General features: G+C 51.9%; 1 protein-coding gene across 8 annotated transcripts; it reads left to right on the top strand.

Moving 5' to 3' along the window:
• The first annotated feature begins 96 nt into the window (after positions 1–96).
• Positions 97–26,981, top strand: TEF (TEF transcription factor, PAR bZIP family member). 8 transcript variants are annotated; one of them, XM_082751328.1, is made up of 4 exons: positions 97–374; positions 16,763–17,095; positions 22,000–22,220; positions 23,360–26,981. In XM_082751328.1, the coding sequence occupies exons 1-4, from the start codon at positions 272–274 to the stop codon at positions 23,573–23,575; spliced, it is 873 nt and encodes a 290-aa protein (XP_082607454.1). In that variant the 5' UTR covers positions 97–271; the 3' UTR covers positions 23,576–26,981. The 8 variants fall into 8 exon arrangements, with proteins under 8 accessions (XP_082607454.1, XP_082607455.1, XP_082607453.1 ...); XM_082751329.1 differs by having other exon boundaries at positions 99–374; positions 16,778–17,095; XM_082751327.1 differs by lacking the exon at positions 97–374 and adding an exon at positions 11,390–11,566 and having other exon boundaries at positions 16,778–17,095.
• Positions 26,982–27,221: the final 240 nt, after the last annotated feature.

The raw sequence follows: 27,221 nt of genomic DNA, 5'->3' as shown, positions 1-27,221 counted from the left end.
TCTCCGTCAGAGGATTGGCGCGGGGGCTCCACGTGCTGCGGCTGGCGCAGGGCCAGGCCCGCCCTGCCAGGCAGCGGGAAGGGAAGGCCTGGCTGCAGCCGGAGCTGGCGGGTGGCCGAGCCGGGGGTGGACGGGTGGGCCGGGGCCTCTACTGCCCATTGGCTGCCTCGGGCTCCCGCCCCGCCCGCCTCCAGAGCCTGCGGCTCCCGGGCCAGCTCCTGCCTCTCTAGCTGCTTCTGAACTCCCCCGAGCAAGCACCTCCTGCCGGGCCATGTCGAGCTGCGACCGGATTGGAGTGGCCCCTGCCATGGATATGCCTGAGGTCCTCAAGTCCCTGCTGGAGCACTCTCTGCCTTGGCCAGAGAAGAGGACAGGTAGGAACGGGGGTGGCCTGCGTTGGCCGTCTGCCCAGGTACCCTGGAGCGGGGGCGGGGGGGGGTAGTCACAGGCACGGTGGCAGGATGGGCATCTCCAAGCTGGGGAGGGTCCCCGGCCGGGGTCTGCCCCTGGCCCCTCCCTGGGCAGGAGCAGGGCTGGGTGCAGAAAGGGACACAGTGGGGAGCGTCTCTGCCACTCAGGGGCCACCTCCTGGGCCTGCTAGCCTTTGGGAAGCTGCGGCCAGCGCCAGCGTGTGGCCACTGACAGGTGCTGTGCTCACGTGGGGTGAGGGCAGGACCAGAGCGCCCTGCTGGGACAATGCGCTGAAGGCTGACTGTTGATTAAGTTCCCTCCCTCTGCGCGTTGGGGTGGCGGCGGACTGGCGGAGTCTGTGGATCTGGGCCCCGTCTCCGGTGTCTGGAGAAGAGCCCTTCCTCCTTCCTCCGTTCGCCTGCTTCGGCTCCCGCTCGCTGGAGGGCTGAACCCCTGGATGGGATGGAAGCTGTTATGTAACAGGACCACAGGCTCGCAGCCCCAGTTCCTAGGAGACACAGGCAAACACGGGGCCGGGGAGCCCGCGGAGGAGGCCGTGGACAGAGGGCCGGAGCCCGCCCCAGGTGTCTCCTGAGCTCTGCCCTAAGAAACAAGCCCCTGGCCAGACTTGGGGGCCGGCCGGCTCAGGGTGCTCCCTCCTGATACATCAATCTCCAAACGTCTTCTGTTCCAAGATGTCAGGGGCTCACACCCCGGTCCTCAGGGCTCAAAATCCACATGCACCTTTAAAGGCACCCGGCTGTCCTCGGAGCCCCACGTGTCCCCTCGGGGAAGCTTTCTCGGGCTCTCCCTCATCCTGCTGTGTCTGTCTCATCACCAGAGCCTGGTTGTCCCCACAGGACTTCCTTCCAAAGGATTCTTAGCCATTCCCAAACTCTGGGGCCAGAGGACAGACACCACAGGCCCTGCCCTCTTTCTTATCCCTTGGGGAGGGAGGAGGTGCTGCCCGAGCGGGGGACAGTGGCCCCCCGAGCTCAGAGCACGGTCCCTGCGGGCTCTCTCACAGAGCTCCGGGCCCAGGCCCTTCAGACCACACCCTGTGGTTTGAAGGCTGGGACAGTCGGGCCACCCCCCAGAGGCAGGGATCCTAGAAGCAGTTCCTATGCCTTTGTAGCCTCAGGGCCCCAGCTGCTCACCAGGAGAAGCCCATCTTCTCAGGGGACCCTCAGCTTAGCCTGGCAGAGAAGCCGCAGCTGACTTCTTAGCATCTCTGAACAGCCGTGTGGGTGAGTGGAGTTAGAAGTCCTTCCGAAGGCAAAAGGTTTCCTTTTTGCCCCAGACACTCAAGGAAAGTAGGGTGTCTCTGGATGGCCCGGTGCATGCACAGAGACCAGCTGGTGGCCAGTAGCTCTGCAGGGACAGCTCTCAGCTGGACAGAAAAGGGTTCTGGGGCGATTCGGGGTGCTGCTCCTTGGACCAGGATAACAAAGCTTTTGAAATGTGGCAGCAGCTTCTGGCCGCGGGCTCCCAGCTGGTCCCTGGGACCAGCCGGAAAGTCCCTGCTGCTTACTGTGGGTGGGCAAAATCGGGGTCCAACAACTGAGGGGACTCGCCCAGGTTCTCAGGCAGAGCCTCTCCAAGAGCTGGCACGTTCTGACTGAAGATCAGTTTGGCTGGTATGGCTGGGTTGGTCCAAGGGTCATGAACCAGAGCCCGACGCCACCTCTTATCTCATCCCCATGTGGCATCTTACTGAGGGTCAGAAGCATGAGGTCCCATGGGAATGACAGATGCCAGTGGGTATATAAGTTGAGGGAATAAAGGTTGAAGAGCTAAAGGGGTTAGTGTACCCCACAAAGACCTCACTCCTGCCTGCTGCCCACCCACCATCACCGCTTTTCAAAGCTCCCACTTTCCACAGCTTCTTCTTCTTCTTCTTCTTCTTTTTTTTTTTTTAAATGATTTTATCTTTAAGTAATCTCTACACCCAAGGTGGGGCTCCAACTCACAACCCTGAGGGCTCAAGAATTGCATGTTCCTCCGACTGAGCCAGCCAGGTATCCCTCTCCGTATCTTCTATAAAAATAAATGTATCTACCTGAAAACCAATATCCCTTGGTTAAAAAAAAGATACATATACTACACAGAACTGGAATTTCCGGCAGTCATGTAGCAAGTACTTTATAAGGTCTCTCCCCCTGGGTCCCCCGACCCTGGCATCTGACCTCAATGGGAAGAAGACAAGAGAAACAGCTAGTTGCCCCCAGAAAGCAGGCCTGCCCTTAGGATTGCTCACCTTTTGCTTTGGTGTCAAAGGGGTGGTTTCTGCACAGGAGACTGAGGCTTGTTTACAAACTCCCCACTTTCTCCAGCCCAGTGACTGCCTCAGGTGACGTTTGGGTCACCTGCAGAGGGTATCTTGGGAAGGAATCTTAGAAGCAAGCCTTGCAGAGTGTGCAAAATCCCAGGTGCGCTCTCACGAGCCCCTGTCCTCCCTGACACCTCTCCCTCCCGGTTCTAGTTCTGAGATGCTCCCTCTCCCTCTTGCAGCCCCTGGGCCTCCCCCCAGCAGCCTGCACAGACCTCCACGACTTTCTGGTCCCCCTAATCAAGTCGACTTTCTCTAGCAGAGCTGACCAGACGGAAGCCTCCCTTGGCTTCAGGTCACGATGGCCACCTGGTGGTCCTTCACTCTGGTCACCAGTTTGACTGACTTTCCTGAGGGCAGACAAATCATGTCCAGTGAAAGAGGGTGTCTGGACCCCGAGTCCTGACTCAGTTTCCCCTCTGTCTCTGGTTCCTGATTCCTAGGATGATTCGTGTTTCCACTGCTGCCCCTTCTCCAGGGGATCCTCTTCCAAGAGGTGATTCTGTTCTGTTGTACATTTTCTCACCTTCTTCTCCAGCTTCTGGAAAGACCCTGCTTCTCTCACCCACACTGTTAGATCTTTACACCCTATCCTTCCGTCAACATGTTGGGCCTCAGCTGCTCTGAGGCTGGCCCCCAACTTTTCTGCCAGCTTTGGTCACTCAGGCCTCTTTTGCAGGGAGCCATGCGGCAGGAACCCACACCCAGAGGTTGAACAAGACCCTCATTTGGAGCAGGACGGGCAGGGTACCCGCCTCAGAGAGTTTCTGGCTAGAATCCCTTGTGAGCCACCCAGCAGAGCATCCTTGACAGGTCCCCACCCCCAACCTATACAAGGTACAAAGCCTGCCTGCTTCACGGGTGTATTGCTAGGATTTGATGATTTACCCTACGAGGAAACCCTTTGCAAACTATAAAGTCCTACACTGTTTTCCTCACGAGAGACAAAGCCACTGGGCCTAGCATTGCGCGCCTTCCGCCAACATCCTATTTGTAATCTGACCCTCCGTTCTCTTTCCACCCTCCTTCCCGCCGATATTCTCCTTGAAAGAACTGGGTGTTGCAATCTGTGGGTACACACACACACACACACACACACACACACGGCTGTCTCCTTGGAAACGCGTGCCGAGCCTCCCGGGGCACGGTGCCATTGTCTGCACACACACACCCCCCACCCGGTGCCCGCCGAGCTGCCCGGAGCAGGGGCTGAATAACGCTAGGGCAGAGTCAGGGGCGCGCTAGAAGGGCCTGGGCGTCCTCCCCTTGGAGGACTCAGTTAAGTCGGCCAAAAACCAGACTCCATGCAGCCTGGGCTGTCCTGAGCTTGGCCTCAGGAAAGGTCCATGTGGTTGCCTCCATTCCCAGCCTGGCGGAACCTGAGAGAAACTGAGAAAGTGTGAAGTTTGCTTTCAGGCAAAAGGAGGGCGCGGGTGGGGGAGGGGGTGTTTTCAGCGTTACCGGGCATGTTAGCTCCTTTAATCCGACTACTCCTAAATGGGGAGGAAATGCACCCAGAGGGATCAGATGCCCCCGGGGCCAGGGTGTGCCCAGCCTCTCTTCTTGGCTCCCACATTAGGACTCGGATCCTTCTTTCCTATTTGTTTCCCCACCATCACCCATCCCTGAAACGCGATCAGTTTGATCAGTCCCTTCCTGTGGGAAACTGACACCTGTGTCCGAAACTGACAGGCTGCCCCTCGCCAAGGGTTATGAGCCTGACCCAAGGCTAGGCTGCCACGGGAATGAATCCTGATTCTAAGAGCCCCGGTTCCTCGAGTGTGAGCATTTTCATTACTATTTGTGAAGTGGCTTTGCAAGGGCCTTATGATTAGCCATTCCATAATGAGGAGAAGGAACGCTCAGGAAAGGGAGGGCCATACACTTATCAAGGCTTCCAACCCAGCTCTGCCCGCTGCCAGCCTCCTCCTCTCCCACCCGGATTCTCCAAGATCTCTTCAGTCATCCAATCGCTTACTGAGTGTTTGCTACACTTGTGGCTGGGGGGGTGAATGACCCAGACACTGCCCCCTCGCCTGTGTTTGCCTTCCGGTGGGGAGAGACAGGCAGTCAGTAGTGAGGAGGGTCAGGGCCAGCCTCTCTGAGGGGGTGACATTGGGACAGAGGCCGGGAGAGTGAGCGACACCGAGAACTTTCAGGCTGAGGGAACGGCACCCACAAAGGCCCTTTCCTGGGTCGGGAAAGACACGTATTTGAGCAATAAAAGGCACCGTGGCTGTCAAAGGGGAGCAAGGTGGAGAGAAGGAAGAGGTGAGGTTGGAGATACCTGCAGAAAGAAGAGTGAAGCTGTCCTATCCCTGCCTGCAAGTCCCCACCCCGCCTCCGCCCCCACTATTCTTCGGGAAGCAGCAGGTGGGGAGGAATGTTCCCAGAACAACCCAAAATGCAATTAGGCAGAGTTAACTTCAACGGAGCACTTGCTAGGTGCCAAGTGCAGTTCTCCTCGGCAGCGCGCCTGAATTGTTTGCCTTCGACATTCAGGCACAGAGAGGCTAAGTAACTTGCCCAAGGTCACACAGTTAGGGAAGTAGTCAAAGTAGGAATTAAACCCAGATGGTCTGACTCCAGAGCCCACACCCTACCACAGCACCATCAACGCAGCGTTCCCCGGAGAAACCATGGCTGTCAGTGGCTGTGGAGATGTGGCAGAGGTTGGAGGTGATGGCTTCTCTGGAAATGGCACTCTTGGGACAGCTCTCCATCTGTAATCCGAACACTGGGAGTGGACAAGAGGAGAGCCAAACAGGAAACTCATACTGAAGAGATGGGCAGGAGTTAGTGAAGAGCTCCACCCACCACTTCTCCCCTAGAACACACTGAGACCAAGGTACAAACCACAGCCCAGAGCTCCGCCGCCACAGGTATGCGAGCTATGGGCCAGGCTTGTGCTGGGGACTTGCCATCACGGGTGGCTCACATTTGTTATTCTAGGTTCCACTGTGAATCAACACAGTGACTGTGATCTCGTGCTAATAACGTTCCAAATGTATAGGACTTGGCTCTGAAGGATTTTGTCAACCTTCCTACCAGCCCTGCCAACAAAACGAGCCAACAAATATTTACTGAGTTACTACCCTGAACAAAGTTTTGTGCTCTCCTGCATTGGGCGAGGCCCACAGATAACTGGACTTTGTTGAGAGCTCGATGGAAGCCTTCTCACTGTCCTGCTCTTAACCTACACCCACCATGCTCCGTAAAGTCAGAAGATTGGAAGAGGTGCTGTCCTACTGGATGCCGACTCTGTGGCCAAATGGATCTTTGTGGGACTACCTGGCCAAAGGCTCCTGGGCTGGATTTGCAGCTCCTCTGAAATTCAAATTTAAATAATAATACTCTGAATGGCATCATGAAAGGCACTTGTTTTGCATATGCTCAATTAGGTTTTTTTAGTAAGTTTTTTTGTTTGTTTGTTTGTTTGTTTTTTTTTTTTAAAGATTTTATTTATTTATTTGAAAGACGGAGATCACAAGTAGGCAGAGAGGCAGGCAGAGAGAGAGAGAGAGGGAAGCAGGCTTCCTGCGGAGCAGGGAGCCCGATGCGGGGCTCGATCCCAGGACCCTGAGATCATGACCCGAGCCAAAGGCAGCAGCCCAAACCACTGAGCCACCCAGGCGCCCCTGTTTTTTGTTTTTTTAAGTAGGCTCCATGCCCAGTGTGGAGCTCAATGGGGGACTTGAACTCACAACCCTGAGATCAAGACCTGAGCTGAGATCAAGTCTGACTGATGCTTAACCGAGCCACCCAGGCAACCCTCAATGACATTTTTAACTGGGGTTGGTTTGCAGGTTTCTGAAACACTAAAGAGAATTTAGAGCCAGTCTCGCTCTGAAAAAGGGACATTTCACATCCGTGCTCTGCTGTAGCTTTGACTCTAGAACTCAGCCTCCCAGAATAATTCTACTCCTGACCTGACACAACCTGAACGAAGGGGAAGTGCGGAGGCCCACCCACTCTGTGACATTCACTGTTCAGGCGGGCACTTGAGGTTGCTTCTCACACATTATCCTCATAACCGCTCTGTGAGGTAAGCACATCCACCTCGGTCTCTGAGAGACAAACAGGAGGCTTAGGAGAAGTCGCTTGCCCAAGGCCATGTGGCTAGTCACCAGCTGAGGGGCGACCCAACCCAGGCCTGCCCCCAAGTCCACAATTCAACCACTGCCCCCCCGGAACCGTGCTTCCCTCAAAAAGCCACTGCAGCGGGGTGCCTGGGTTGCTCAGTCGGTAAAGCCCAGTGGCAGGAAGCCTGTTTCTCCGTCTTCCACTCGCCCTGCTTGTCTCTCTCTCTCTCTCTCGGTCTCTCTCAAATAAATAAATAAATCTTAAAAAAAAAAAAAAAAAGTCACTGCTTGAAAACCCACCACGAAAGAACACTGAGGTAACACTTCACACCTTTACAGTCTTAACCGTGTAATGACATATTCTTGTTTTTTTTTTTTTTTTAAGAGTTTATTTGACAGTGAGAGACATAGCCAGAGAGGGAACACAAGCAGGGGGAGTGAGAGAGGGAGCAGCAAGATCCCCGCTGAGCAAGGAGCCCGATGCGGGCTCAATCCCAGGACCCCGGGATCATGACCTGAGCCGAAGGCAGCGGCTCAACAACTGAGCCCCCCAGGCACCCCTGACATGTTCTTTTTATGGAGTTCTTTTACTTCGTAGGGCTCACACACACTATGGAAATCACCTAATTCTTACAACATCTGTTCCTGCTCTCTGAGAAGGGATGAGGTGAGGCTGTTGGTACCACTTTACTGATGGATATGAAACAGGGTAGACAGAAGCTATTACAGTTCTCCTGTCAGCTGGAGAAGGAAGCCCGAAGTGTAAGGGCTCTCACCCCACCTCCAGGGTGGTGCTGCTCCATGCTGCCAGCCCACAACATAGCTAAGCCCCTAGCTTGCAAGCAAGCACGAGAAAGGACATGTTTGTAATGTTCCCGCAGTGTTTGTGACACACCATTTACCCTGTGGCTATCCAGGAGAAAAGAAAGAAAAGAAAAACCTTTCTGGGGAGTGTCAGGACATGAAAAGAGAATGGAATCAAAACTAAGTTTTTATTTTTTTTAAGATTTTATTTATTTATTTGAGAGAGAGAGCACAAGCTGGTGGAGGGGCAGAGAGATAAGGGAGAAGGAGACGCCCTGCTGAGCAGGGAGCCCCATGCAGGGCTGGATCCCAGGATCCCTGGATCATGACCTGAGCCGAAGTCAGACACTTCACTGACTGAGCCACCTAGGAGCCCCTCAAAACTGAGTTGTGTGTGTGTGTGTGTTTTTTTTTTTAATGATTTTATTTATTTACTTGAGAGAGAGAGAGCATAAGAGGAGAGTGGTCAGCGGGAGAAGCAGACTCCCTGCTGAGCAGGGAGTCTGATATTGGACTCGATCCCAGGACTCCAGGATCATGACCTGAGCCAAAGGCAGTCGCTTAACCAACTGAGCCACCCAGGTGCCCCTCAAAACTGAGTTTTAAAGTCCCCACCTGCTTGTCTTGCTTCTCACAAGTGTCACTCGCCTGTTACGTTAGTTGCTCCAGGAAGGGTGGTAAATGGAGTTGACATTATGCCTTTTGGATAACTGTAGTTTACAAAGAAATCTGAATCTTTATTCCTTCCTACTATACCCACCCCTGTTATAAAGAAATGTTATAACTTTCCACTGTTAAATGATCACAAATCCTCCTCTAATACCTTGAAAATTGTTTCCCCCTTCAATAATGTCATATTAGCCAAGAAAATAGACATTTAACTCTAATGCAACAAGTCTCACCATGGCCAAACCAGCCTTTTTTTTTTTTTTTTTTTTTTTTTAGGTTTTTGGGTTTTGTTTCTGTTTTGAGAGAGAGAGGATGAGAAGGGGGAGGGTCAGAGGGAGAAGCAGACTCCCTGCCGAGCAAGGAGCCCGAAGCGGGACTCATCCGAGGACTCCAGGATCATGACCTGAGGTGAAGACAGTCCTTCAACCAACTGAGCCACCAAGGTGTCCCTAAACCAGCCATTTTTAAAAAGGGTTCATGTCAATTTCTTCGGGGTACCCTTTGAATTTTTTTTTTTTTAACACTTTGAAATTTGTTTCTGAAAACCTCTAGGTCAGTGTCTCCTAAAGACACCTTTAAAAAAAAAAAGATTTTATTTTGGGGCACCTGGGTAACTCAGTGTGTTAAAGCCTCTGCCTTCAGCTCAGGTCATGATCCCAGGGTCCTGGGATCAAGCCCCGCATTGGGCTCTCTGCTCAGCAGGGAGCCTGTTCCCCGGGCTCTCTCTCTGCCTGCCTCTCTGCTTACTTGTGATCTGTCAAATAAATAAATAAAATCTTAAAAAAAAAAAAAGATTTTTTTTTTTTTAAAGATTTTATTTTTTGTATTTGACAGAGAGAGATTACAAGTAGGCAGAGAGGCAGGCAGAGAGAGAGAGGCAGAGAGCCCGATGCCGGACTCGATCCCAGGACCCCGAGATCACGACCCGAGCCGAAGGCAGTGGCTTAAACCACTGAGCCACCCAGGCGCCCCAAAAAAAAAAAAAAAGATTTTTTTTAAAGATTTTATTTATTTGATGGGAAGAAAGACAGCAAGAGAGGGAATACAAGCAGGGGGGAGTAGGAGAGGGAGAAGCAGGCCTCCTGCTGGGTAGGGAGTTCAACTTGGAGCTTGATCCCAGGACCCTGGGATCATGACCTGAGCTAAAGGCAGATGCTTAATGACTGAACCACCCAGGTGCCCCTTAAGATTTTAAGTAATCTCTACATCCAATGTGGTACTCGAACTCACAACTCCGAGATCAAGAGTCCCATGCTCCACCAGCTGAACCAGCCAGGTACCCCCTAAAGATATCTTTGTTTAGTCATGTACATAATTCCCACGAACAAGTCAACAGATATTCTGTGCATAATTTAGTATTTCTACTAAACAGAATCCACGTACACCACAAGCAGTGGATATGTACCCATGAATTTTAGTAAAATTATGAAAATTACCATCTGTTGCAGGTTTACAATTGTGCAGTGCATTGGCTTATGGAAATCCCAAAGATAGACCCTGCCCTACCTCCATTTGATATACCAGGAAAGGTGGCCTGGAGATGTGAAGCAGTTGGCTGGAGGCATGAGCCAGAGGCCACGGAAGTGTAATGCACATAGCAGTAAGAACTTGAATTTGGAGTCAGATGCCATCACGTGTCCCAGCCATCTCCCAGAATCCCTTCAAACTTCTTGTTTTCCAGGCCTGCTTAGGGGCCCAACTTCTTCTTCAGTCTCTCTCTCTTTTTTTTTTTTTTTTTTAAAGATTTTATTTGTCAGAGAGAGAGAGAACGCAAGCACAACCAGAGGGAAAAGCTGGCTCACTGCTGAGCAAAGAGCCCAACGCGGAACTTGATCCTAGGACTCCAGGATCATGACCTGACCTGAGGACAGCCACTTAACCATACTGAACCACCCAGGTGTCCAGAGCGGGCTAGGGGGTGGGGGGCAACTTCTTTTTCCTCCTCAACTCCCAGCAAAATTCTGATCGCATCAGCTGGACAGCTTTCAGGCAGGCTGTTGTCGGTCACACACCTACACCATGCTCCAAGGACAGCACTCTGCCGCTCCCCAGCCAGACTACTGGATGGCCTGGCTCCTTGGTGAGAAACCAGATAAACAGGCCAAAGCCCCTCCCCGCCCCCACCCGGGGAGTTTAGACAGGGAGAGTGGAGTACTGTTCCGGGGCAAAGCAGAGGGTGATTTGTGCTCTAATAAGGTACAAAGTTCTGGGCGCTCTTTGGGATTAGCTTCCTCTACCGCCTCCGCCATTTGTGCACCCGCTCACATTTTACACTTTTACAGGTTTCCAGAGGCATTCCTAGGAGGATTTGTGTTTTAAGAGGACGTTCACCCACAAAGTGTACCCTGTGTAAAAGAATTTTGTTGTTTCATTTTTCCCTAGGAAAAGGAAGGGAAAGTCCTAGAGAGGAACAGAATTGCAGAGCTGTTTAGGATTTTACAGATTAGCCCAACCCCTTCATTTTATGGATGAGGAAGCAGGCGCAAGTGAAGCCACTGGACTTTCCCAAGGTCATAAGCTAGTAAGTGGGAGGAAGGAAGCTTGTACCCGAGCCCTGGCACAGGGCCGGCCCTTTCTCTCCACCCGCGGGGCTCAAGAATGCTCCCTCCACGCTAGTGTTTATCTGGCTGCCACGCCCGCACCAGAAACCGGGATCCGTGGGGAACCTGACACCCCCTCCTGCCCCACCCCCACCCGCAGCAGCGACCAAGCGAGCTCGGGCCAACCCAACGGGCAGGGCAGGTCGCCGCCTGACGCCTTGCCCTCAGCCAACCTCTGGCTCGCGGAGGAGGAGGGGTGCGCGCTGGGTTTTGCGTTGCTGTCCCACGACCCTGGGCAGAGTCCCCGGAACAAAAAGGGCCGCCCCCCCTCCTCCCCGTCGCAGCTCCGCACGTGCTACGCCTCGTGCGCCGCCCCGGGCCCCGCCCCCGCCCTCCATTGGCTGCACCGCGCCTTCCTCCTCTTCTCCCTCCCCCCTTCCCACTAGACTCGGCTGCGGCTCCACGTGATCCGCGGGGGGACGGCCGCGCGGCTCGAGCGGGCGATTTGATAGGTTCCCCCGGCCGGCCTGGCCACGCCCAGCCCCGCTTCCTTTCAGGGGCGCGTCCGGGAGGTGGCGAGATTGCAATGAGAGGGAAAGGGGAACGGCTGCGGTGGTCAGGGAGAAGGGCGGGGGCTATGAAGAGGGAGGCGAAGGTGAAACCGCGGGTTGAGGGAAAGGGACTGCTGTCGAAGAGGGCCCATGACGCTGACTCCAGCAGGCGCCAATCAGGTGACACAGGGGCGGACGGGGCGGGGTCTCCGGCGTTTCTCCTCACCTGGCCCCGCACGTGCCGCGCTAACCCCAGCGGCCTAACCAATCACGGCCCGGAAGGCTGCGCCTGCCCTCCTTACAGGGCGGACCAATCCGAAGCCGCGATCCGGGGAAGCTGGCCTGGCCTCATGAATAATTAATATTCCAGAGCCTGTCCGCAGGCGGGGTAGGGATGGAGGGAGGTGGGGGTGCCGCTGGGCGCCTGCGCAGTAGCTGCCCGTGTCGGCAGCTGCTGCGGGTCGCACGGCTCTGGCCCATCTCGGGGGGCGGGCGGGGGAGGCGAGGCGCGCGAGCAGAGCGCGGGGCACGATGTCGGACGCGGGCGGCGGAAAGAAGCCGCCTGTGGAGCCGCAGGCGGGGCCGGGCCCGGGACCGGGGCGCGCAGCTGGGGAGAGGGGCCTGCCGGGTTCCTTCCCCCTGGTCCTGAAGAAGCTGATGGAGAACCCCCCGCGGGAGGCGCGCCTCGGTGAGGGGAGGGGGTCCGCGCGCGCCTGGGGGCGGGGTTTCTGCAGGGGCGGGGCCTTGCGAGGGCGGGGCCGGGAGGTCGGAGGTCAGGGTGTAGTTGTCCTGCGGAGGGTCCTGGAGGGCGAGGCGAGGGAGTGGGAAGAGAAGGTCGGGCCGACTGGAGAGAGGCTAGGTCAGATGGGGGTTGGCAGGGAAGGGGCAGGAGGGAGGAGGTGGGGTGGGGTCGCACTGAGGAGGTTCATTCGGGCAGCCTCCCAGCGCGCGCGACGTGGGTAAGGGTTACTGAGGAGGCCGGTGGGGGTCGAGGCTCCCACTTAAAGGATGCTCCAGGGCGCCTTCTCTGGGAATGCCGGCATCAGAATCACTTGGGATGCTAGTTTAAAATGCTGGTTCCTGGGCCCCACCCTTCGCCCCCGAATCTGCGGCTGCTGGCACAGGTATCTGCATTTGAAGGAGCACCCCACTTCTGTGATTCCAAAGTCCACTAAAGTTTGAGGAGCGCTGATATATGGTGGCGGATTGTCTTTGTATGTGGACTTCCTGCACCTGGGAGGAGGACCTCCCTTCATCCCTGCGTGTGCGTATCCCCAGCTACTGGGTGCTCCAGGAGATTTGCTCTGCTGCTGAGGTGGGGGAGGGGTGTCAGGAGAAGGGATGTGAGGCGCCTTCCCAGGGAGAGGTTGGGGCGAGTCAGGTAGAGGGAGAAGGGTCAGAATGAGGCCGCTGTGGCACCTTCACCCGCTTGTTTGGGGCTGACCCTAGACTTTGGGGTCACTGTAGCAGAGCTGGGCTGCTGCTTGTTTCCTAGGCCACAGAGGTCCCTGGAGCCTGTGTGGAAAGCAGGTTTGGCTCTGTTTTTTTGGACTGAGGACGGGAGGTTCGGGGCACAGGAGGAGTGCCACCTATTGTGAGGGTTTAGGTGCACGGAGGTATGCTTTCCATCTGAGATCTTTGAATTTCTAAGAGCCATCAGTGTAGTTCAGGATTTGGGAAGGAGTAAGCCGTCTGTGAATTGCCTGTTTTGAGGAATTACTTTTCTTTTTAAAAATGCTGTTTCTCTTCGTTTCCGGGATGCATTCTGAGGTTGCCATCTCTGACGCTGCCACTGTTGAGTTATAAATAGCTTACGCACATCAGGTAAGGCCAGGCTCTCCCCTCTTGCTTTGAAACCTCATGTCCACAGACCCTTTTCTTTGTTTTGAAGGCAATGCTTTGTTCCAGATGTGGGAATGAGACAAGCCACTGAGACAGGTGTACACATCTCTCAGGTTCTTATTCAAGATTACCAAGCAGCAACCATCGGAAACAGTAATTCTACCTTACATTTGCATAATGCTTACAAAGCACTTAGATAATAATCTATTTAGTCTTTCGTAGTGATCCTGTAAGATATTATCCCCACTTCCCAGATGAGGAAAGCCGAGGCTCAGAAGGTGAGGATGCTTCCTCAAGGTCACCTAGCTAGGCCTTACAGCTCTCCGCCGGTCTGGTGCTTTTTACCATATCACTGGCATCCACTGATATCCATCCCTATGACCTCTGTGATGGACCTAGTCCTTTACCAACTCCTATAATTAAAACTCTGATTATAATTTATAAAAAATTAGGAAAACACTGATTTAAAATGTTCTTGGGTTGTGTGACTGGCTCAGTCAACAGAACATGCAACTCTTGATCTTGGGATCTTGAGTTCAAGCCCGACGTCGGGCGTAGAGCTTACTTAAAAATAAATTTAGGGGTAGGGGCGCCTGGGTGGCTCAGTGGGTTAAAGCCTCTGCTTTCGGCTCAGGTCATGATCCCAGGGTTCTGGGATCAAGCCCCGCATTGGGCTCTCTGCTCAGCAGGGACCCTGCTTTCCTTCCTCTCTCTCTGCCTGCCTCTCTGTCTACCTGTGATCTCTGTCTGTCAAATAAATTAAAAAAAAAATTAAAAATAAATAAATAAATAAATAAATAAATTTAGGGGTGCCTGGGTGGTGCAGTCGGTTAAGTGTGTGACTTTTGGTTTCAGCTGAGGTCATGATCTCAGGGTCCTGCAGTCGAGCCTGGTGTCGGGCCCCGCACGCAGGGTGCTGTCTGCTTGAGATTCTCTCTCCCTCCACCTCTGCCCCTCCTGCTGGTGCTCTCTTTCTCTCTCTAAAATAAATAAATCTTGGGGTGCCTGGGTGCCTTAGTTGTTGAGCATCTGTCTTTGGTTCTGGTCATGATCCCAAAGTCCTGGGATCAAGCCCTGCATTGGGCTCCATGCTCGGTGTAAAACATGCTTCTCCCTCTCCCACTCCCCCTGCTTGTGTTCCCTCTCTTGCTGTCTCTCTCTCTGTCAAATAAATAAATAAAATCTGTAAAACAAATCTTTAAAAATAAATTTTTAGGGGCGCCTGGGTGGCTCAGTGGGTTAAGCCGCTGCCTTCGGCTCAGGTCATGATCTCAGGGTTCTGGGATCAAGTCCCACATCGGCCTCTCTGCTCGGCAGGGAGCCTGCTTCCCTCTCTCTCTCTGCCTGCCTCTCTATCTACCTTTGATCTCTCTGTCAAATAAATAAATAAAATCATTTTAAAATAATAATAATAAATAAAAAATAGAAATGAATTTTTAAAATAAAATAAGAGAATAAAAATTTTAAAAATGTATTTGTTTAATTGCTTACGCCAGATAAAACCTGGAACTTATTGTTACTTGTCCTTCAGTATGGTTGTTTATCTGTTCTTCCCTTTTCCTGCCTCTTTTGATCCCCATGATGCCACTGACATGGGTCACAGTCGTTTCTGAATAGAATGTAGGGTCAGTATCTCAGAGGAGAACAAGGAGGATATCTGCCCACCCAGCCCACCAAAGCTTGGCTTTCTTAATTCCCATTTGGTTTTAAACCAAAGCTTGGTACAGAAGGCAGTTGCAACAATTCAGGTTAGAAGCCATGACCAAATTCTGTTTGTCAAAACCTCCACCTTTTTAACACACTGGGTGTGTCCATTTTCATTGAACCAACAGGCTGATTTTTGGCTGACTGTGGTCTAAGAGTCCATGCATGACTGGTTTATTTCCAACATAATCATATTTGATTTCTCTTTTTCACTTCAGAATCCAGAGTTCAAAGTTGTCTCCCTCAATTTGAAAGCCCATTATGAACTTGTCATGATTTTATCTCTTGATTCCCTGATTAGCCTCCCTGTCACTTTGATTTCCTTCTAACCGGGTTACATTTCTTTCATCTCTTTTTCTTAATTTGCCCTTTTTTACATACCTCTGTACATAGCTTTTGGGCTAAGAGAATTAGGTATATACCAGTCCCCACTAATTGATTAGTTTTGCTATGAATGGGAACAAGCTTTTTTTCTTTCTTTCTTTCTTTTTTTTTTTTTTTTTTTTTTTTTGGAAAAAGCTTTTCTTCTTCGGTTCCACTCCTTCTTCCCAGAAAACCTGCCTTTAGTTTTCTCTGCTTATTCAGGGATAGCAGCCTCTTGAAATGGTTGCTCTGAAAAAGGTCCTGAAAAGACAGCTCCAAGCCCTCTCTATCCAGTAAACTTAAAGGGAGTCAGTTTGCGAACCCCGCATTTTTCATTCAGTATGCATGTTTTCCCTCAGCTTGCTTCTGCAGTGGTCCTTGAGATGTTTTACAGACATATTGAAATATGTACAGATGAAATTACATAGTATCTAGGATTCTATTTTATTTTTTTCTTAAAGATTTTATTTATTTACTTTTTTTTTTTAAAGATTTTAAAAATTAATTTTAAAATTAATCAGATATAGTCCCTGCCCTCAACAAGCTCACAGGAATAGCGAATGCCTGCTGTGTGCCTGGAACCGTACAAGACACTTTCAAATGTTGTCTCTAGAGGCACACCTGGCTGGCTGAGTCAATGGAACATGCGAATCTTGATCTCAGGGTCATTAAGTTCGAACCCCACATTAGGTGTAGAGATGACTTAAAAATAAAAATCTTAAGGGGCGCCTGGGTGGCTCAGTGGGTTAAAGCCTCTGCCTTCGGCTCAGGTCATAATCCCAGGGTCCTGGGATCCAGCCTCGAATCGGCTCTGCCTCTCTGCCTACTCGTGCTGTCTGTCAAATTAATAAATAAAATCTTAAAAAAATAATAATAACTACATAAAAATCTTTTTAAAAAATGTTATCTCTAGTCTTCACCAAAGAAGCTTCTTTATTCTTATCTATGGCGGAGGACACTGAGTCTGGGAGAGGTTAAGTAACATGGCTAAAATCACACACCAAAGCAAGTGGGTGGCAAAACTGGGGTTCAAGCCCAAGGCTGGGTTACTGTGGAGAAGCTTGGCTTGAGGGAACAGGACAGAACAACGAAGTTCTTGGTCTGAAGAATCCTAAAATACCCTTTCCTAAAATAATACTGAGATATCAGAAACTCCATTTCCTCCCTGAAGCCTCTCTCCTGTAGATGCCCATGCCAAAGCCTATTTTGAACTAATCCTAGGACCACATTAGACCCCAGAACTTGTGGAGAACATTCTGGGAAGGCCAGACCTGGGCAAGGCCATGCAGCCATGTCTGAAGGAGACCTGTGGGCCTCGGTCAAATAGCAGGTTATCACTGGAGAGCAGAGCGAGCTCTCGAAATTGCTGGTCTGGATTGGGGCTCAGATGGAGAGGAGTCAGCCCCGAGAGGCCCACAGCTCACCTCCTGAGATTGAATGACCCTCTTGTGTGATGTCTCATCACAGATTTTGTGTCTGCAGATAAAGAAAAGGGGAAGGAAAAGCTGGAGGAAGACGAGGCTGCAGCAGCCAGCACCATGGCCGTCTCAGCCTCCCTCATGCCACCCATTTGGGACAAGACCATCCCTTATGACGGCGAGTCTTTCCACCTGGAGTACATGGACCTGGATGAGTTCCTGCTGGAGAACGGCATCCCCGCCAGCCCCACCCATCTGGCCCAGAACCTGCTGCTGCCTGTGGCTGAGCTGGAAGGGAAGGAGTCGGCCAGCTCTTCCACGGCTTCCCCGCCGTCCTCCTCCGCGGCCGTCTTCCAGCCCTCGGAAACCGCGTCCAGCACAGGTGGGTGCCTGGCCGCCCGGCCCTTGCAGAGAAGCCCACTTCCCGCCGAGGGCCACTGAGTGCGCACACCCAGTGAGGCCTTGCTCTCAGAGGAGATCCTGGTGGGCCTAGAGCGTGGAGAGAGCCTCTGCACCCCACCCTGGAGCACAGTCCCTGAGGCTGGAGACGAAATGAGCAGCCACAGCACAGTCGGCGCCTTGCTGTGGGCCGGGGTGCTGCAGGTGACTGGGCCGGTGGAGTGAGCCCTTGAAGTCTGAGGCTTTACAGGATGGAGATGCCATGCTGCTTTTCCTCAGCTCTGCTCTTTCCCTCCACATGCGCTCTGCCAAAGCTTACTGGCAAGCTCAGACAGTAGTAATAGTAATAATAATAGTAGTAGTAGTAGTTGTAGTACCATTTATTTAGTTAAATAAATAATAAATAAATCATTTATTTATTTAGTTAACATTCAATAAATGTTAGTAGCTAACATTTATTTAGCACTTACTCCATGGCAGGCATTAACACATAATCTTCACAAGAACCTTACGAGGTTGATACTCTAATACCTGTTTTGCAGGTGAGGAAACTAGAAGTAACTTGCCCAGGGTCACATAGCTGGTAGGTGGTGAAAGCAGCCAGGGTGCCTGATCCCATAGCCAGCTACTGCTTAGGCACTGCCCTGCTACCAGGACAGACATTATCTCTGGGACTCTTGATTCTCTCGTTTCTCTTTTGTACTTCTTGTAAAGGGGTGGGTGGTGGGTTGGTTTTCATTCCTCCTAGGCATGAACGCTTCAGAGGAGGCATGGCCGCTGTCTCTGGGGGCCCTACAAAGTTTTTTGCAGGCTCAGTTATAGGCACACACAGGCTGATGGCTCCCAAGAAGGATCCCAGGAGCTGGTGTTGGAACCCAAGGGACCCACCCCCAAGGAATTCTCATGCTCTAGTGTTATTTATTTATTATTTAACTTTTTATTATGGAAGCACTTCAAATACAAAAGTAAGAGACTACTGTATGAGCCCTCATGTAACCATCACTCAACCTTTCCTAATTCTTAACTCTTAATCAGTCTTGTATTCCATAACTTCTCCCAGTCTCTCACCTCATTATTTAATATCAAATCCTAGGGGCTCCTGGTGGGCTCAGTCAGTTAAGCGACTGCCTTTGGCTCCAGTCATGATCTCAGTGTCCTGGGATAGAGCCCTGAATTGGGCTCCCTGCTCAGTGGGAAGCCTGCTTCTCCCTCTCCCTCTGCCCTTCCCTGCCCCCCTGCTCTTATGCACTTGTTCTCGCTCTTTCTTAAATAAATAAATAAAAGCTTTGGGGCGCCTGAGTAGCACAGATGGTTAAGTGTCTGCCTTTGGCTCGGGTCATGATCCCAGGGTTCTGGGATTGAATCCTACATTGGGCTCCCTGTTCTGCAGAGAGCCTGCTTCTCTCTCTCCCTCTGCTACTCCCCCTGCCTGTGCTTTCTCAGTCTCTGTCAAATAAATAAGTAAAATCTTTAAAAAAAAAAAAAAAGTAAATAAATAAAATCTTTAAGAAAAAAATAAAATAGAATCCTAGATACTATGTAATTTCATCTGTACATATTTCAATATGTCTGTAAAACGTAAGGGTTCTTTTAAAAAGCATAACGAAACTACCAGTTTTACATAAGAAATTGACAATATAGCCATAAGCTTTCAAATTTCCAAAAAGTTGTCTCAGAAATGTTACTGTTTAGAGGGGTGCCTGGGTGGCTCAGTCAGTTAAGTGTCTGCCTCTTGATTCTAGCACAGGGCATGATCTCAGAGTTATGAGATCAAGCCCCATATTAGCCTCTGTGCTCACTGGGGAGTCTGCTTGAGATTCTCCCTCTGCCCACCCCATGTGTGCACACCTACTCTCTCTCTCTCTCAAATAAATATATCTGTTAAAAAAAAAAAAAGTTACTGTTTTACAGTTTGTTTGAATCAGGATCCAGACAAGACACACAGATCTCATTTAGTTCTGTCTCTTAAATCTTTTGTAATCTTTGGGATCCCCTCTCCTTTTTTTCTTTGCAATTCATTTGTTGAAGACACTGAGTTATTGGTCCTGTATAGTTTTGCGCATGCTGGGTTTTTCTGTCCATATCCCTGTAGTGCCATTTCACATGTTCCTCTGCCCCTTGTTTTTTTTTTTTTTTTTTTTTTTTCTGTTTTTTTCCTGTAAACTGAGTAGATCTAAAGACTTCAGCTGATTCCAGCTGAATTCTTGTTGGAGGGCCGCTCATTTCTGTGCTCATCAGCTTGTCCCGGAAGGCTGGTCCGTGTGTGGGTAGGGGGCAGAGCTGGAAATGAGTCCTCATTTTATGCCTTAGGCAGTTTGCCTAAGGTGGTGTTTGCCTCTGATACATTGTTTTTGTTGTTTTAAGATTTATATATTTATTTTAGAGAGAGAGTTGGGAGGGGGCCGGACAGAGGGAGAGGGAAGGAGAGAATCTCAAGCAGACTCTTGAGCTGAACGCGGAGCCCGAGATTCCACGACCCTGAGATCATGACCTGAGCCAAAACCAAGAGTCAGAAGTTCAACCAACTGAGTCACCCAGGTGATCTGATTTTGTTTCTAAGTAAGTCTTCTTAATGAAACTTTTGGCATACAAAAGTACCCATTTCACAGCCCAGCAAATCTTCACAGAGTGAATCCACCCGTGTAACTACCACACAAATCAGGATATAGAACTCTGTTGGTGTCCCAGAAATGCCCTGTGACCCCCAATGTAGTCATGACTATCCAGAGGTAATCACTCCTTATCTCCATCACCAAAGGTGCACGGAATTGTATATTAATTGCGTATGTGTATATATTATATATTATGTTTGTTTTGTCTATTATAATTATGTTCGCAGTCTGATATTTATAGGTGCCTATAGCTAGCATCATAACACACATATAAATTATATATTTATAAAAAATACTTACGGAGTACTCTATGGCAGAAGAAAACAATACAGGTAAAGTAAGTTTTATACTGAAGGACTGAACACATGGTGGAAAGGAAAGGAGAATTCCCGCCCCGTCTAGCTGCTTTTCCTCAAGTTTGTGAGGAAATTTATTTCATACCTATAGCAGTTTGTTCATTTCACTCGCTTGAAAGACTCCATCGTCTGATCATACCATGTTTCTCCATTCTGTGGCTCATGGGCGTTTGAGGCATTTCCAGTTTTAGGTTATGCACAGCCCTGCCGTGGTCATTTACACGCGTGTCCTTTGGTAAATACATCTGTGCACTTCCGCGGGGCTGGGTCATCAGACACATAGATGTTCAGCCTTTGTAGGTTCCGCCGCACAACTTACCCCGCTCATCCCAGCAGGGTGTGGGAGTCCCGCTTGTCGGGCTCTGGCCCCCTGGCTGTTTGCCTTGTGGGTGTAGGATTTGGCAGCTGTGGCCTTCCCATCCTTACCATGTGGGTCCCTGGTCATTCGCTCTCCTTATCTCAAGCCCTTTTTGTAATTAACCCTGTCTAGGAGGAGCCACTGAGTTTATGCACACAAGCCAGTGAAACATCAGGTCACCTGTGTGCTCAGAACCCTCCAGCAGCTTCTCCCATCTCGGGCTAAAAGTCAGAGTCACTGGCACTGTTGACATTTGGACCAGATAATTTTTTTTTGCTGGGGTGGGGGGGAGGAGCGGGGCTGTGCATTAGAGGATGTTTAGCAGCATTCCTGGCTTCTACCCACGAGATGCCAGCGGACTCCCCCCCCCCACCCCCGCCACCATGTGGTCACGCGTCTCTGGCAGGACAGAATCATCCCCTATTGAAAACCACTGCTTTCTGGGGATTAAAAGGTCTGCATTTTGTGTTCTGGACCTGTCCTGTTACCCTTTCCTCCCATCCTTCCTCTTCAGCTACAGTGGCTGCCTCTTGGTTTCTTGAATACCGCCGCCTGCCTGTGCACATCCCAGTGCATTTGACGTTCACTCCTGCTGAAATGTTCTCCCGAACAGCCACATGGCATCCAGCACTCTTACAGATATTTTTAATTTATCTTGTGTAATGTCAACCTTCCCCCGCTAGAATAACATTCCACGAAGGCAAGGATTTGTACTTGTTTTGTGCACTGATTTGTCTTTGCAAGGACAGTTCTTGGCATAGGATAGATCGTTAACAAATATCTGTCGACCAGATATTTTGTGTACTTCTACCAGTAGCATGGGATGAGCAGGCCAAAGGTATGTTTTGTTGTTTTTTTGTGACTTATCTCTAGTAACACACAACCTTTGAATTCTGAAAGTGCCTTTTATCCAAGGTCCACAACAGAGTGGCAGCTAGAAAGGGTGAGGAAGAACAAGGATTCAGAGTCAGCCAGACCCAGACTCAAAGTGTCGCTCGGTTACTTACCGTCTGTGTGACGCTGGGACGACCAGGTTGTGTCTCTGAGCCTCATTTTTGTTATCTATAGCAGAGGGTTCACACCTGTCTGCCTTTCAGAGTTGTTCTAAGGCTGAATGAGCACTTTGATAACATCTCGAGGGATTCAAAAATGGAAGCTATTTCCTTGTTCACATCCCTAGCCCGTAATAGTTCACAGAGAAATTCAGCTGTTTCTCATTATTTGAGAACTTGAAACCACAGGAAGTTAAGGGGGTATAATGACTTAATGTTTTGCTTAACATTTCTGGGGGGAAGAAAACAATCGGAAAATCCTGTCTTTTTCGAGGGCCTCTGTTTCCTTTTGAGCATTTTGTTCCTACAGGAAAGAATTCTTTCCATATTTGTGTTCTTGGGTTGAATCACTTATGCCAGCTTGGGGGCTGATGCTGTGCTGGTTTTTCTTCCCTGCATGTGACAGTGGCTGGGGCAACCTTGAGATTCAAGCAGGTATCTAGGTGTGGGGCATGAGCCTTTGCTGTCCAGTGGACTATTTGGGGACCACCTGCCTCTGTGTCTTTCAGAATCCTCCCTGGAAAAGGAGAGGGAAACACCCAGTCCCATTGACCCCAACTGTGTGGAGGTGGATGTGAACTTCAATCCTGACCCTGCTGACCTGGTCCTCTCCAGTGTCCCCGGCGGGGAGCTCTTCAACCCTCGGAAGCACAAGTTTGCAGAGGAGGATCTGAAGCCCCAGCCCATGATCAAAAAGGCCAAGAAGGTCTTTGTCCCCGATGAGCAGAAGGTAAGCTGATGTCTGAGCTGAGCGGCTGTGCTGCCTCCCATTTGATTTTATGCAGCGGACCCTCTCTCCTTGTGGACACCGTCTAGAAAGGCATGAGTTCAGAGCACAGAGCCATATCCTGCAGCAGTTGGTAGAAAGAAAGGGAGTCAGGTAACATTTGGCCCCAGTACGACTCCCTGTAGCTTCTGTCTTTTCTTACTGGCCGCCACCATGGTGATGTTCTCACTTCCCTGGCTTTGGCCCAGCCTTCGGGCAGGAGCTCACTAGGCCACAGGAACTGGGGTTGAACAAGCCTTTGCTTTGAAGGACAAAAGATGGTTGTATGTTGCCATCCCCAGGGAAGAGCAAGCAGCTTTTAAGCTGATGCTTTTGTAGGAACTCGGAGAGTGGGAGGGAGAGGAGGATTTTGTAGTCTTTCCATCCTTTCTTACGGAAAACTCCAAGGAACCTATTTCCTCCAAGCTTTGGAATCAGGCAGACCTGGGTTCAAACTCCACGTTGCCACCTAGACCTCTCCAGGCCTCAGATGCCTCATCTGTGGGGCGGAAATAACCATAGGTTTCTGAGGCTTCAGTGACAGTGACAGCGAAGACGGTGGACATTTGTGTGGTCCTTATCGTATGCCGGGCACTGTCATAAACCCCTTGTACACGGGAACTCGTCTACTCCCGAGACACCTCTGTGTCATAGTCGCTGTTATTGTCCCGCATCATAAAAATGAGGGACAGGCGACAGTAAGAGGCTAAGGGGCTCCCACGGTTCCCCTGCGTGGAAGGAGATTTAAACTCCGGGAACTGGACACAGGGCATAGGCCCTTAGTCCTGACCGGAATGCTGAGGTGAGGCAAGGGTGTGGACGGTGCTTTATCCTGAAGCAGCCCAGAGCCGGTGAGCAGCGAGTGCCCTCTCCTCCCCTGCATATCCCACCCGGCGACCTTGCTGCTTGTTCCACCTCTCCGGGGAAAGGGGGGGCCCCTCGGTGTCCTTGGCACTTGCAGCTCCTTCCCTGGGGTCCAAGCTTTTGGCTGGCGGCACCAGGTGAGTTTCAAGAGGAATCTGGGGCGCAGGGTGCTGGCAGGAGGGGAAACGGGTTTCCTCGTGGGGCGAGAGGAGACACCCACGGGGGACACTTGCCCACAGGACGAGAAGTACTGGACGAGACGCAAGAAGAACAACGTGGCGGCCAAACGGTCCCGGGATGCCCGGCGCCTGAAGGAGAACCAGATCACCATCCGGGCCGCCTTCCTGGAGAAGGAGAACACGGCGCTGCGGACGGAGGTGGCTGAGCTGCGCAAGGAGGTGGGCAAGTGCAAGACCATCGTGTCCAAGTATGAGACCAAGTACGGGCCCTTGTAACCCGTGCCCCCGCTGGGCAGCACCGCCTGCACCTCAGACCTCTGCCTGGGGGCTCCCTGACACCCCACACACGCGTGGAGACTTATGACTCGTCATGGTCGAATGGTGGCACACCTGCTCCGGGAGCGTTCACGTTCAAGCTTCATTATCACATGGCCAGCGCACGTGGTGACTTCTCTGGGGGGCCAGCCTCCTCCCCCGTGGGGGTGCGAGAGAATCTACGTAGACGGGTGAATCAGCCTTAGTTTCTGTTCTCGGATGTCCCAGTTGAATCGGAAGGGCACCTCTGGGGTACAGATCTCTTTTCACAGGGGGCTCAGGCTTCCCTGACTCTCCCTCGGTCTCCGGCCTGGGCCATTGAGCCTGTCTCCATGGAATGAGTCGTGATCCTTGTCGCCCGACGTCTTCTCAGGTAGCAGGGCGCATTTCAGGTGGGGCTTATCTGTCACCCACCTCCCCCTCCCCAGAAAGTCTTTGAGAGGCACATCCGTTCCCATCTCTTTCGGAGGTAGAAAGACAAAGCAGCTCCTCCATCGTGGCCCCCGCGGGCCAGGCCACAGGAGCAGCGTCTCTGCACGGCCTGGGGTGGGGTGTGGGTCTGGGGCCTGCCGCAGAAGCGCACCCAGCCGTTCTTAGCTCCCACACCCCTTTTCTTCTGAGGCCTGCAAGCCAGGGAGGAGGCCCTGGTGAGGGGCCCTCCCTGTTTGATCTGCTTTGGAGGAGGGCCTCCCAGGGTGGCTGGCCTCCGAGTCTCGCCCACAGTGCAGAGGGAGGCCTTTTCATCTCCTCTTATCCAGGCCACTCGTGGAGGCCACCTGAAACTTTTTTGTCCCACCACACTGGGCCTTGGAACCTGCTGTTTCTTTTCACCTAGTGACCATGCTCAGATCTTGGATTTAAAAGAAACCCTCCACCCCTTGCCTAGGAAGCTTAACTTCCTGGAGCCAGGATGCCCCTTCGCATGGTGTTTAGAAAACCGGCCTCCACGGCCCCCTACACTGTGGCCGGAGAGCTGGGGCATGTTTCCCAAGAAGTTCCCTTTTTTTCTTGCTCTGCTCTCCAGTGTGGGCCAGGCCAGAGTCGTCCACTTTCCCTAAAAACAGAAGGAGGGCTTCCCGGTTCTTGTTCTGGGATCTCTTCCCCAACGCGAGCTGCCCGGAGTGTCCGCCCGCAGGACCCAGTGAGGGATCATAGGAGTCACAGCTTAGCTCTTGGGCCATTTGGTGGGGCTAGGGGCCCCTGAGTCTGTGTCCTAGGAGACACCGGCTGCCCACGTGAGCCTGGCTGCCGTGTGGAGGGGAGAGGTCCTTGCAGCTGTGGCCCCACTACCTCACAGCTGCTCCTTTCGTTTGTGTACGTGGACTCAGTCATCCTTCGGCTGTACCTGGAAGATTCGCTGAGGAAAGCTTTGGAACCCTCTGCGCACTGTGGTCAGCTGGGGCACCTGGAGATGGGTGTATTTATTTGCTCAGGGCAGGTAGCCTGTGGTAAAGAGGGTCAGAGGCGACAGGCGCACTTTGTCATGCTTACCACTGGCTTTATGTAAAGTGGTGGCTCTGAGTCCTGGGCCCTGACCCTGAAAGACTTTTCCTAACAGATGTTAAGACGGGGGGGAACCATGCACTGGTCATGGGCCACACCCCAGGGGAATGCCACGGCCCTCCAGGGACCTGCACACCTGCCCTTCCGGGTACTTGACAAGGGTCCCTGAGGCCAAGGGAGGCCACCCCCCTCCCTCCCAATTTTGACTTTGTGGTTCTATAAAAACCGTGTTCACTCTTACTCTATTGTAACCACAACAGGGCCATCGCATCCGGCATGTCCGTGTCCTGCCCCGGGCAGCTTGCCCGCCCGGGCACTCTCTGTCTGGTCTGGCTACCCACCAGTAGGGCAGTTCTCATTTTGTAATTGGTAGAAGAGCCTCCAGCTTAAATGCTCTTCATTTTCTTTGGCCAGAAAGTATACGGTTTGTGTTGTGTTGTGTTTTGTTTTAAGGGTGGACATTTAATCTCTGGTTGGTGTCCATGTCCCCCTACCCCCCGCCAGCGGGTAGAATGATGGCCTGATGTCTCCCCTCTCCGTCTCACCTTCTGCCTGCTCAGTGCCCCCCTTTTTCCTCCCCGCCAAGCAGTGGGTGTCTGGATCCTTCCCAAAGTGCTCACTTGGAAAGAGTGGGGCTGCTGGCCTCCTTCAGAAAAGCTCCTTGGAGTCAGGAGCCTGACAGGGACAGGGAGAAGGGTCCACGGAAGATTGACATCTGGGGGAAGAGGAGCGTTCAGGTAAAGCGTGTCTCCTTCCCAGGCCTAAGAAACGGGTGCTTGGAGCAGGAGAGGGCTGCTGCCTGCTCAGTATCCGTCCGGAGTTGGGAGTCTCCTTGACTCCCTCCTTGGGGCTGACAGCCAAAGAGTGTGGCTCCTGTGCTCAGATCTGTGACATCTCTAAGGAGCACGGGAGGCCAGGGGAGCCGGTGTGAACGGCTTCGGCTTCCCTTCGGTTCATGATTGCTTGGGAAGCGCTCGCCTCCCTGAGCTCCCTGTCTTCAGCTTCGTGGCAGCCTCGTTGCAACCTCAGAACAGACAAATCATGAGTGTTGAAAGAATGTTGAAAGAATATACATATAATAAATGTATATCTAGATATAGAAATATATATATATATATATTTAGAGAGAGCTTTCATGATGGCTAGCACCTTGTGGAGGACCTGGGTGACTCTTACCCTTGGCCAAAGGAAGGGGTTTGCCTGTCCGGGTCCTGAGGTTGGGGAGGGCACTGGGCAGTGACCGTTGACTCTGGGTAAGCACCGCCCTGCTAAGGGGGGCTGCTGGGGCCCTGGGCAGGCAGCTCATACCGTCCTCCAGCCTGAGGCGGGGTGGCAGGCCTGGGAACCAGCAGAGGAGGGCTCCGTCGTGCCGGGCAGCTCTCCATCCACGGCCCTGGGAGCTCGGCTCCCTGTAACTCAAGGGGCCAGGAACCCCTGGTTTTCATGGGAAAGCCCCACCCCAGAGCTCCTTTAACATCTGTTAATTAAGTGCAATAAATTTTTCTAGAAAATGGCAAAGATGACTTCCAGGTGGATATTGCTATCTTACGGTGTTGGGCATGCCAGAACACCACTTGGTTTTATTTTTCTAAGTGCACGTGGTAGAGTGTGTGGGGCTCTGCGTCCTCCCCTGGGAGCTGGCATTCCAGCGGGCCCCTCTCCCCTGTACCCTTGCTGGGGGAAGGAGGCAAGGAGAAACCCCTTCTTCCCAGCCAGAGAGGGCAGAAGCAGACTGTAGCCCATTGGCCTTATGTGCGTGTGTGCGTGCGAATGTGTCGCTGCTGGTGGGCTGGAGTGAAGTGGCAGGGAGGGAAGCCGGGAATGTGTCCTTTTCAAAACAAAATTAAATATTTTGAGATGAGAACTGTGGGACTGTCTTTTCTGTCCTCCTCCCCTCTTCCCATGTTTCCTCTGCACGTGTCCCAGACACCCCTGCATCACCAGCTGGCTCATCTCGGCCACTCTGTGCCTCAGTTTCCTCATCCGACCGATGGGAGTAATTCTGCCTGCTTACCTCATGTTGTATTGAGGAAGGACAAATGTCACATTCAAAGCAGTCGGAATAAGGAAAAGTGTGGTACAAATGCTAGAAAGACAGAATAAG

This window comes from Mustela nivalis (assembly GCF_964662115.1).
Source record: "Mustela nivalis genome assembly, contig: HAP1_SCAFFOLD_2886, whole genome shotgun sequence".
Lineage (NCBI taxonomy): Eukaryota > Metazoa > Chordata > Mammalia > Carnivora > Mustelidae > Mustela > Mustela nivalis.
Note: the sequence above shows the minus strand (reverse complement) of the source record. Positions and strands in the feature narration are given on the sequence as shown.

Coding starts and splice junctions, on each gene's coding strand:
- TEF (XM_082751324.1), top strand. CDS start 11,918: ATGTCGGACGCGGGCGGCGGAAAGAAGCCGCCTGTGGAGCCGCAGGCG. Junction 17,096..21,999: donor GGAAACCGCGTCCAGCACAG/GTGGGTGCCTGG, acceptor TGTGTCTTTCAG/AATCCTCCCTGGAAAAGGAG. Junction 22,221..23,359: donor TTGTCCCCGATGAGCAGAAG/GTAAGCTGATGT, acceptor ACTTGCCCACAG/GACGAGAAGTACTGGACGAG.